General features: G+C 33.9%; 1 protein-coding gene across 2 annotated transcripts in view; it reads right to left on the bottom strand.

The window, feature by feature from the left end:
* Nucleotides 1-13,095, bottom strand: part of LOC148675837 (interleukin-1 receptor accessory protein-like 1) — a 519,844-nt gene that overhangs the window by 305,054 nt on the left and 201,695 nt on the right. For both annotated transcript variants that reach the window (XM_088648704.1, XM_088648715.1), the window contains exon 3: nt 544-823. In XM_088648704.1, the coding sequence (XP_088504830.1) occupies nt 544-823 (280 nt within the window). The remainder of the gene's footprint in view (nt 1-543; nt 824-13,095) is intronic.

Raw genomic sequence — 13,095 nt, 5'->3', positions numbered from 1 at the left:
AGAGGAGATCCTTATTGATATGAAGTGGACTTTCCTACCCCTTTCAGTGTCTGGTATCAACTTGTCTTGTATCAACTGCAGCCAAACTATCAAGGTTTCCTCTCATTTGCAAACTTTGTCGTGTTATATCCACTCCCCAAGCCATATGGGATGTGATAGAAAATGTGAAAGGGGAGACCTGTGAATTATGTATCTGCCAGTGCCACTTAATTTCTTATTGCTCCCCAAAGACAAATTAAAATTTAATTTTGCATATCAGGTGTGCCAGTCTCCTTTTGTTGCATGGACATTTGTCCACTGAAATCTTGTCTGGAGATTTAAAGTAGCTAAGTAGGCCTTTGGAAGGCAGCATGATTAATAGGGTGTCATTCCTGCTACTACTGTAGTTTCCCAAACCATTATACTAGGAAAATCTTTTGGAACAGTTTCAAAGAAAACCTGTGACATTTCTAGAGTTCCCCCACAGAAATTGTTCAGTCGTCTTTTATGTAATTTTGTACTGCCCATGCTATTACAGTAACAAGTAAGCTGTTATTGACTTACCTTAAAACACAGGCATAGAGTCCAACATCTTGTAATTCTGCTGGTCGAAACCATATTGCATCCTCTTCTTTACTCATCCTAACACCATCAAATGGTATAGGCTCCTCAAAGTCCCCATGTCCAGTACTTTTGTACCACATTAGGCTCAGTCCTGCACTCTGCGCATGAGTGTAGTTTGCTCTAATATATCCATAAAATAATGCACATTTAATTCGCACTGGTTCTCCCAAAAGCACTTTGTACTTCAAGTAGTCCACAGACCAGTCTGTGCATCCGTCAACTGCAAATCAAGAAAAAAATAAACAAGAATGAACCTTTAAATATTAACAATACACAGAACTGTTGCATTACTAAAGAAAAAATAAGAAAGAAAATAAATTGCACTATTTTTGCAGTTCCTTACTGTACATTCTTCTATAATTTAGTTACTTACAAGCTTTAGAAAATATCTAGTATTGTAGTGCATCTAATTCCACCACAACAAAGTTTGGCCTTTTTCTTAACCTTACTAATGTTTCTTAACCTTACTTATGTAACCTTATAATGATGAGTTAATCAGTGAAGAGCAACGTTCATCATAATGATATTTTGGCTATGTCACATTGGGGGAATGTTTTTAATAGTTTTTTTTATTCTTTGCTTTTCGTGACAATCATTTAGACACATTCAGTTTTTGATACTGCATAAAATTCAAACATTCATCAGGAAAACCCCTTAGACATTTACTGTACATGACAAGAGCACATTTACTGTATATTTCTATGATAGATACTAGGTATATTTTGACATTTGCATTTTTAGAATATTTGTACCATTCCACAAAAGTTTTGTTCTAAATCCCTTAGAAACTATTTTTCCCACAATAATTTAAAAAGAAATAAAGCTCAGTCATTCAAATTTAATGTATTTTTCATTGCCATTCTAAATGATAACAAAACTAAGCTCCAGTTGCTCATTAAATCATGCTTAATGTATGTCTTGTGGTAAATCTTTTTATTGGATACAGTATAAAGTGAATACAAATAGGAAATTATTGGTATATTAAGCCATAATTCAAATATAAAGTATTTTCACTTTTGCAAGAAAATGCTTATTTTATCTATATTTTACAGTTATATTATGGTATGCTCTGGGAAAATACACATTTAATTTCGGCTTTATACTGTAAATACTATAAAAATGAATTCTAAATTAAGGAATTGTAACAACTTTCTGCATTCAATGTGTGTGCATATACTGTATCATTTGATATTTGAACAGTAATAGTAAACAGGACTTATATGTAAAAATATAAAATCAAATTCAAGAGGCTAACGTTTGACAAAAGATTTATAACTTTTAAACTAAAATCATTCATGTATACAGGTACTGTATATAGTAACTGCAAGACAATTGCTTGCTGTTCACAGATTTAATTCTGTTTAATTTCTGTCAATATAATACTGAAGACCCAATGAATCCTGTTTAAAAATTAAAGAAATACAATAATAAGGTCAGGAAAGCATCACCAGTTTGTAGCTGAATGAATTTATCAATATTCAGGGAAATACCACACATTCAGTATTTAGCTCTACATGAACTGAGCAAAAACTCACTGCAGTGTTCTCAACTTGAAATTAATCTGCTATTCTCTCAATAGTGTATTCAACAAAACTTGCTGTTTTCAAATAAAAAGTGTAGGTGTTTCAATTGCATATTTTCCATCCCTGAGCATGAAGAGGTTGCTAATAGAAAATAAAACTTTGGTGTTTATGCTGACATATCATTTGCTTCTAGTCAATATGGAGAAGCAATAAAAAGGCAAGCACATTATTATACAACTAAATGTAGAATGAAGTAAGTGATGTAGAATTAAGAGTAGAATTTAAATCAAGGATATTTTCCTTATAACTGTACAATCCAACATTAAGCTTTTATATGGAATATTGTGAACACGTTTGGTTACCTTATAATAAAAAGTTATTGCTGCTCTGGAATCAGTCCAGCAGGTGGACCGAGATACAGTACATTCTGATTCTTTTATTCTGATACCAGCCTAGGACAGGCTGAAGGAACTGATCCTTTTTTGTCTTCAGATTTTGAATACCCTGATTCAAGTATTCAAAATCTTCAGAAGTATTGAGAGTCAAACAAATGGATTTAACCCAAATGGGTTAGATGGGCCGAATGACCTACTCTTGTTTGTAACCTTATTGCTTTATGATCTCATTTTGAATTCCTGTTTAGGCCAATGTGATACCGTGGATAGCTGGAGGGTAACCTAGCAGACAATGAGTGCAAACCAGAGTAGACTTTGTGTGGGTTAAAAGTCAATTTCAAGGCACACACATGCAAAGTAATGTGTGGAAATAAACCAAATTCAGAATATGGAAATCAACCTAGACAGCATGTCTTTGGTCTACTAGAGAAAATTGGATTGCCAAGCTTGGCAAAGACACTAGTTAGTTCTCTCTTTAAAAAAGGCCACAGGGATAACATGCAATGTCCAGTCTGGAATGGCAGTGTCAATCCATGCACTTTTCAAACCTTATCTGAATGTATTTTGAGAGCATGCACTACTTAAAAACTGATAACATTTAAAAGGTTATTAATTTGTTGTCTTGTGTTCATCACTTTCAATTTTTGCTGAGGCTACATAATGTGGGTCCAGTAAGAAAATCTAAAACGAAAACAAAACGTTTTAAATCTGGATCTTTACTAAATATATACTTTATCTAGAAACATTTAAAAAATATTTTAACACAACCAATGTTGAAATTAAAATGAGAAACCCGTTACTGTACTCTTGGTGGAAAAGTAAAATCGTTCTTTTATAGAATCAATATAATGCAGTTTTTATAAGGGGAGGATACAATCATTATAGATAGAATCCTTTACTCAAAGTCTTGATATTGTCAACTCATTGCTGCTGTTGTTTCAAAAGGTTTAATAATCCTTGATCAATTCTATTGCTTTGCAAGAGAGAACTAGGTGGTGAACAATGCAATGAAGGAAGATGGCAATGTGATACATCTAATTCACTTTTGGTCTTCCAGTTAACTGATAAACGTACATATGGATGAGCATTTCTTTTTGTAATTTGAAAAATAAAATGTCTTTACAACATTCTTTTAAACAGAAAAGATAAATGTTTTATACAATAATAACACTGGCAGTTTTAAATAGTTACTGTATAATTAATAATAATCAAAAACATCCTATACTCAAAGCACAATCAATTACCTTTGCTAATGTAGGATCTGGTGTAACCTAGTGAGAGCTAGTGACAGCCAATTTCATTTTAAGATAAGTACATTATTGTAAAACAATCCACACAAATGCAGAACACTACAAATATTGTACATAATAGACAGCAAGGTATCATTGTGTCACGAAATTCACCTACAGTATTATGTAAACGCAAAAAATGAGTTTAATAGCAATTAAATGTATGCCTACCAAATATGTGATGAATAAACTATTCTAAGAGAGAATTAATCAATAAGAATAAAATGTCAAGATTAAAGCACATATGTACATACACGAACACTTATATACAAAAACCCTACACAGCTGAAACGTTGTGTTTCCTTTCTTTTCTTTTCAACATGGAATAAACCCATTACCTGTCACTTATATACACTGTATATATAGATACAACCATCTAGAGTGCGTGACAAAATTCAGGGAAAGTGCACTACATAATAATACAGTTCTGTTCAGTTACAGTAGGAACAAATTCTCATTTGCAACAGCAACCTAGAATATATCCATTTAAACGGCAAGGCATTTACTGGAGACATTTGAATGTTTAGATACTCTAATACTCCTTGACTACTCTCAGGGCTATAACACTTGCATCCCACCTGACTGTTGAACACACCACAGTTTGGTTCACTAATAATCCATGCTACTGCCAACTAATATGTTCATGATTCATTTTCATCAGCTCTATGTCTTTCACACTGATAGCTTTTCGTTACTCTGTAAAGGCTTTATAAGTGAAGACAAAAATAAGTTTTATTTACATTACTATTCTTTATGTCTCTCACATTAAGCAATTTTCAGTAATCCACACATTTAAATTGTGTTTGTAGAGATCTCCAAACAGAAAAAGGTCAAACAAATCAGAGTTCTGAACCAAAATATGTGATAATTGAATTCACTAGAATTGAAGGCTGCTTGAACTTACCTTGAGCCATAAAAATATCTACAGTATTTGAAAAAGCTTGACTGAATTCGTGTTGAAGTCCATTCGTAAATCTTTCAACAGGTCAACAAGGGTAACATTATTCGGTCAATCTTGCAATTTCTATAGAAATCAGCACTGAAAATTGCCTTCAGACAAACAAGTTTCAATTCTTCTGCACCTTGTATAATCTGTTGTAGGAATAAATCTAGCACGCAGACAAATTCATAAGAACAGCAGAGAATAAGGATTTCATTAACAGCAACAGTCTAAGCCTATTTGTGCTGTGCCTCCATTGGATCAAAGGGCCATTATGGTAACATTACCCTAATTGGAGAGGTGCATACATAGAGAACTGTACTTATTACACATGCAAAATGTATCAGTATCACTGAGGTTTCAAATGTTGCTATCAAATCTGATATTACAGAAGCCATGACTTTAAGTATATTTTGGTCTGGATATATATTTTCCATTTATTCCATATATCAAGTCAAAATTACATTCATTTCCTTCATGATAGCTTTAAGTATACTCATTCATATTTATACATTATCTAAGAACTGTGGTGACAAGAGAATATATATCATTGTATATTTATATGCCTGTTGTGTTCTCTCCATGCACCGTATGGAAATGTACAGCCACAGAGTAAATCACGAAGGCTCTACTGAAATAAAACAGTTATAGAAGGGAGTATAGGTTTGCATTTCCAGTGTCTCTTTTACATATCCATTATTGTATCAGCCAGCAGTCACTCACATTCCTATTATTTTATAAATTGGAAAATATCTGAATTATTCAAAAGCTAGATTTTTTTTTCCTTTGTATAGTTTTCTGTTGCCGATATCTATTTTTTTTTAATATGCCTCAAGTTATTGCTACTCATAATCATGGAATGCACAGACTAGGGATGAATATCATTCACACAGTGGTTTCCATCAGAAGCTTTGAGGTATGAGGTATACCACACTACATCACTGTCCTCATAATGAGATCGTTCTGCTGGATAAACAAGTTCCCTCCAGGCCATACCTGCTGACAGGACCTGCTGAACCAAGCATTTAATACTTCTGACTGGGTCCTCCCTGCCATTCTTTCTCATTCCATGCATCATTTTCAGGAGAAAATTTGAGGCAGAGAAGTAGAAAATTGAGCTACCGACTCCAGGGCCCATCTGAGCCGGCAAGGGATAGTAACAAAAGCTTCAATTCAATTCGAAGTCCAATGGGGTAATAGGAAATTCCAAACTGAGGAAATGAAAACTCTAAGCAATTTAAGCTTGTGTAACTGCGTGTTGGGTGCGCATGTGTTTGAAGGGGAGAGAAACAATGGCATACAAACCTCTAAAAATCGCTTACTGCATTTTTTGCCTATGGTAGTAATGATAAATGCCAGAAGAAAGAAGGAGAAGAAATTTATGGTCAAAACAATTTTATTGCAAAGTGTCAGGTACTAGGTTTGCAGCTCTACCTTGTGATAGTTCATACCACTCTGGAAACACCCACTCCAGACCCACTCAAAGAGTGTTTTTACACTGAAACTCACTAAGGTGTTGGGAGGGGTCGATGGCCCTAGCCATTTAGTGTTTTATAGAACTCTAGGTAGGGGTTGACACCAATAGAGCTACACACAGAGAATAGTTATCAAAGATATATATATATAGATGATTGCCATTGAAAATATTATTGACTGTCTATATTGCCAGCTGCAGTATGTATCATTTGACCACTATAACTATTTAATACATTACTCCAGGAAATTATTTGGTTATTTGTCTAATGTGTACTGATAAACAGTGAAAAGGCATCTAACACATCAGTAGCTTATAACTGTCAAATCAAGCTAATTCGTTTTTCTGAATATCCATTAAATAATGCATGACTTCAATGTAAGATACGATCATGTTCTGTTGAATAATGAAGATAATCTGCTTGAAGTCAATGTGATTGAAGGTGCCCTGTCTGTGAGAGACGTTATGCAGAGAATCAAATGTTCTGCATCCACAATCAGCACACAAGTCAAGAGAAACTAAGAAACCTACTCAATGAGGTACAGGCCATTTCCTGGATGTCAGAGTTACAGTACCATACTGGCCCATGACTGTCAGATTCATCTTTTTCAGACTGTAGTGGCTGCGACACGAGAAATTCCAGAAAGAACTTATCTGCGCGTCAGTAGTATGACAGCAGCTCAGTGTCTGGAGTAAAATAATAGGCATGATTGGAGGCCATTAAGAGGTAACATGTTGACAGCTGAAAAATGGAATGACTGTATTCTGAGAACAAGAGAACATCTGAGATTGGAGAAAAGGAGAGAGGCTGAGCACCCTATTCGCTGGTGAATGTGGTTTGGCCCTTGACAGACCTGATGGAAGACCATGTGGCTAGAGGTATCTCAGTGAGCATTATGCTGACTGTTGCGTTGTTCAAGCCAACAGGTGGGGTACAAGACGTGTAGGGGTTAATCATGTGGGAAGAAATCTAATTCTGAACAAGAATGCTTTTGGCCCACACTGAACACAAACTTGTAATCCAACGATATACTGACAAAGTCAGTAAGCCAACGATTTTGCTTCTGGAAGTCAATCTGGACTGTGGATTCCAGCAGGACAGTGAAAGACAAGTTCATGGATTATAGCACAAAGAAGTTGAATTTACTTTGTACTTGACTGAGAGATTGTCATGGAAGTATACAAGCACTATGCCAAATAAGTGCAAAGATTTTGATATGGTATTGATTGCAGGGAAACAGAGGCAAATTATTATCGAGTGCTTCAACAGGGTGGGTTGTATCCCCATAAACAAAACTATCATCATAAACGGCACCCATGTCATTTATAAAGACTCAAGACATCACAGTTTGAAAACCATAGGGTTTTGTTACCTCTTCACCTTTCTGAATATGTACAGTAGCTTGCTGTGACATTACCTATAGAATATAACAAACACGCTCTTGAGTAATAGTAGAAACATCTTTACACATGAAGAAGGCTCAACATGCTAAACATTGTGTTTTGCCTTTCTACTGTACAGTTCAACGTGCTGTATGATGAATGCTGATGAATCCTGCTGCAGCTCCCCACTCAAACATTTTCGAAAAAGGCTGACAATAAAGGGTCAAGGAAATGCCATATGGAATTATTTTAGTTCTGATTTATTGACCCACATATTTAATAGAACAGTAAGAACCAACAAGTTGACTAAACAGAAGAAATCAAACCAATCTTTGCTTTGAGAAATAAAAAATAATATTTATTTAAAAATAAAATTTTATATCCCTTGTCTTTTAAAAATACATACTGTATATTAATAGTCACACTGCTATAAATACTACAAAAGCATGAACATTTTTAATTGTTTTATTTTTATGATGTATAAAAAGGGAGAATAGGCTTTCTACCTCTCCTAACCACTTCAGATTCGAGCCAACAATATAAATGTGCCAAGAATTTGAGGATTTTGCTATAGTGTATTGACAACTGGAAATCCACAATGTAAGCCTTTGTGAATTAATAAAAAAATGAGGCACCAAACAGAAATTATTTTTTTCTGGAAATCACAGGGAGTTAGTATAGATATTTTGTCCTTGTTACAATATACTGTACAGTATGTGTACAGTACATTCTGTTAGAAACCCTAGCTGTCAGTGACCATAAGAAACAATGGCTGTATAAAAATATCCCCCAACCAGGAAGAATAGGTTTTGAAGAATTTATAGTTTTCTTTAATAAGGCCTTTGGGAAATTCAGCCATTGGTTTCCAAATGTTAAACATTTGTGCACTGACATCTGTCATCTATGCATGTACAGTATCTATGCAGTATACAGTATGTCTCTGTAAAAATGCTATTACTTTCACCCTGTGCAAAATATTTATTTCTGTACACATGGAGCGAAACACTGTCTTAATCAACCTATTACACAACCTTCTAACCCTCCCCCGACACCATATGGTATAAAGCGGTTTGGTAAATGACATAACATGACAAACTAAGCACCCCAAAGTAAGCTGAAAAGCAACACTTTTTAGTACACTTAACCATATAGCAGCTTTGAGGCAGGTCATTAGAGCAATATTGAGATTATTGATTTTCTTTAAAAAATTACCTGGATTGCCTGACTCAATTTTTTTTAAGAATGGACATTGCTAGGGTTCACAACAAATACAGTATTCCTTCCGGTCTGTTGTAGTGGAATTTCTAGGTAGTCACTGTGATACTGATTCCTGAAAATGAGCTACTGTAATACACTACCACTCTCACTTACTCACCAATTTAAACTTCATTTTTTTTAGCTAAATGTCCAGTCCCATTTCTCCTCAAATTCTCATAAGTGATATGCTGTATACAGTATACTGGAGATTTATTTCTTTAAGCTTTTATTAGTATTTTTTAATACATTGAATTGATGAGATTTCTTGATTGAACTCAAAGTAATTTATTTTGGGGGTGACATCAATTGGTTTTTCGCAGTAACTACACTGTAATGAGTATCTTTCACAGGAAAATTAATATAATTTTTTATTAGTCATTAGACGCTGAGTACATTGCTGTATAAATTAATACACCTAACCACCAGCAATTCTTGTTCTGGGAAACAAAACGTAGTTATCTTATTTGAAAACTGGAGTGAACTTTTAGTTTTTTTAAGAATAACTTCCTTCCTTAGGTAATGTAGTGTACTAACCTAACATGTTTAAGGTTTATGTACCAATTACTGCATTGTATTTTGGTTTCAAATCCTGTTTATCTCCTTCCATCTTCTTTAAATTACTTGCCGTGTACTTTCCATGCAAAACATCTGCTAAGACAGCTGCTGCCAACTACTGCTCCAGAGGCAAGTCTTCAGTATGTCTTTATAAATATTTTATTTTATGAAGTAACTTTGCACAAACTAATTAACACCATTAAAACTCATGTATTTGCTTATGCTTTTTTATTTGTTTCCAAGTTGCCTTATCAGTTTCATCTCTCCATTTCTTTCTTTGCTATTTCAAAGAAGAAAAAAAGGTGTGAACTTTGAGCAACTCCTTAATTAGGGCCTGCAGCTTTCCATGCAAATCATAGTTTGATTAGTAAACAAAGCTGTCGAGCCTGCATACAAAGTTAGGGCAACGTTTGTAGTCTTTTAGAATATGATATGTTTCCAGACTTACTTTAATCTGTTTTTTAAGGTGCTTGTATGTGCAAATAAAAATAAACTGAAAGAAACTGCTTTACTAAAGTGGTACAGATATCATTTACCTACAGAGAAGCTGCAATGACTATTAAGCACATACTGTAAGTAATTCATGATCACTAGGTTTTCAAAATTAAAATGAACAGCAGTCCTTTGATTTAAAACATCTGCATTACATTTTTACCTTCAATTAATACAAAATATTCTTTAATCATTAGAGAGACCAAGTTTTTATAGAAATGTCCTATAAACAAGTTGGTGTTTAAAATTAGTACACACAATCTATCTGTTAACTACAGTAGTTAGTATATTACAGTAGGTCTTTATTAAGACAAGCAAAGTGATAGGTTGTTTCTATTACAGTATGCAAGTTAGGGATTTTAAAACAATTTATCAAGAAAAATAGTGAAAAAAATGTTAGGTGTTATTCAAGTTTTCCACAATCTAAAAAATACAGAGAAACATACATAATGAAAACCAAAGTATGTACAGATAGAATCACATATGCTTTACAAAAGATTGTAAAAGACTTAACTTCATCTGTATTTTAAAGATTTTTTATTTCTAGATTCTTGCATTCTCCATTTTAAATAGTCCTGCGCAAAATTTTAAAAAAGTCATTTTTGTCTAGAACATGATTTGCTACCAAAAGGTTCAACTAAGAATTAGTCATAGCAATGTGGCCCAGATAATTATTGATGTAGTATGCATTGATAGACATGTAACAACAACAACTTTACAGTGTTATTCTATCTATGCTTTAAAAACTCTTAGTTAACCTGGGTATAGTTTGTAATAAAGTATTTCATGTGATAAACTTGACTAGTTCTGAATACATATATCATGTGTGTGAGATTCATTTCTGGATTATCAGACAGTATTTCCAAACTTGGGTATTTCCTTTTTTTGCAGCAAGTAAGGGGTTTACCATGATAATTAAGTTCTGTCTAATTAAGCACCATTTTGTGTACAGTAATAACTATACTGCTGTGTTGCAATCTGTAACTAAATTCAGCACTCACGAGGATCACTTGCAGCTTAATTATCACCCTTAATTATCTGTAAAGACTGATCTTTCATGGGAACTATCACATACCATCTTTTCTTTTTAAAGTAAATTGTTCAATGAAGTGTAACAAACACAGATTTTAATGTCTGTGGTATATAAGGCTAATTTGAATAACTCCCTAAATTGGGTTTGGTTTACTTCTGACATTTTCTCCACAGCAAGTAATTGCTATCACTGTTAAAACATTGATGCTAATGAAGTAGATTAAGTCTTTATTAAAATAAGAAAAAAATATTATGTATTCCAGAAGTTTTAAAAACTATATCAATCTATACAGTCAATGAAAATTATAACCACACTCCATTGCTTTTGTGATTTACTTCCCACGTAAATCCAACGACTGTAATAGAAAAGGCTAAAATGGTATAAAAAATATTGATTGCTATTGATAAATACTATGTTACTCATTAAAAGAGTAACAGAAAAATAGTCACAAATACCACAATACATCTTCTTATTTTTAAGAATGTATAAATAAAACAAATAGTCATTTATAATGTTTGTAAATTAGTGTCTATTATTACAGACAGTAATAATACTGCATTCACGATATGACAGAAATTGTATATCCCATAATACAGTGCTTCTAGCCCTGTTTCTAGCAGTGTATTGGGATTGTAAAACAGAAAACTGCTCCAAGCGGTTGCTCTGCATGTTACACAATCTGTGGACATAATGTTCCCTTCATACCTGATTACATGTTACATGTTACATGTTATTTATGTTATGTTATTACATGTTACTGTTATTGCTATTGTGTTACTGTCTATTGTCTTATCTTCTGTCCTATTTATATACTGCACCTGAGTGACTAATGAGAAACACTTTTCATTATACTATGCACCTGTGTAAGTTTAATGACAATAAAGTTGAATTGAATGGCACTCACTGTCAGCTGCTGGGTCAGGCTGCATGGCCTGGTTGTTTTTCCTAACCTCCCCCCGTAATTAACAATTAAGGTTTCCTTCTCTGTCTCCTGACAATTAGTTACACTCAGGCTTTAATTAGCATTGGAATACTCAAATCTGGTACCTTTTGGTGTTACAACTGATCATTTGAAACATAGAACAACTTATTTTTTCATGCTTAGACCACGCACTAAGAAAAACGTTGATAGGCATTTTAAATTTGAATTAACAGGAAAACACCCAGTCTAAAGAAGCGATTGATCTGATTTCAAAGGTAACATACCAATCTCTGATGTTTAAATTGAAACACTCGAGTTCACCAGATCTTGTGCGGCACTAGGGACAATCAGTTAGATAATAGAAGGAAAAAAAAAGTGCTGATGCAGAAGCCCCCCAAATCTGTTCACTAAAAAAAGATGGAGTTAAGTGTAAAGAATCTTGTTGAACAAAATGGATAAGACACAAAATTACAAGAACGATTGCCGTAAAAGTGGTATGGAAAGGGATCGCCAGATGAAGTGTGGCAGAATAAACAAAATTGCTGAGGAATAGTATGTCGCATAGTATATAGGTGTGTGACTTTGCAAAAGAGATGTACCTGTTTGATGTGAAACATGATCACCATACTGTGCATACAATACAATTTCCAAAAACACCTTGAAACGTTGAAGAATAGTGTGTGCCAGAAGTCAAGCACAGACCAAGGTCTTTCATGAGATGGGACTGCACAAGGCCAGCCTGCCATCACAAAAGAGATATTATCGACAAGCATACAGTATGTACAGTACCAATGCATTTTTTCTTCCTCAAAATGGCTTTTGGCCGTAACTTCAAATTCCAAGGGGATATTGAGCCGAAACATGCTTTCAAGAAAATTCTATAGAAGTAAATTCTGAAAGATTTCCCGTCAATTATTTCACCACATCAGGGCCTAGACCTTTACCTCTAAGAACAAACTTAAAATATATTGGAACCCTAGCTTCACAGGAGAATTAATTGTAGCAGTGTATGACTCAACATTAACAAATGGGATAACATTGAGAAAAACTTGCTTTGAGAAAACAAATCCAAGAAGATATCAAGCTACAGTGTATTATTATTTTCAGGGTGGGTAAACTGCACGTCTGCAATAACAGCTCTGTTAGACATACAGTAGTTACGCTTTTAGTTTCCAATTAGTTTCATGTACTGTATGATCAACTCTTGTAGTAAATTGATATTTGTTTTG

This window comes from Lepisosteus platostomus, chromosome 2 (assembly GCF_059453375.1).
Source record: "Lepisosteus platostomus isolate fLepPlt1 chromosome 2, fLepPlt1.hap1, whole genome shotgun sequence".
Taxonomy (NCBI): Eukaryota; Metazoa; Chordata; class Actinopteri; order Semionotiformes; family Lepisosteidae; genus Lepisosteus; species Lepisosteus platostomus.
The sequence above is the reverse complement of the archived record's forward strand: the minus strand, read 5'-3'. Positions and strand labels throughout refer to the sequence as shown.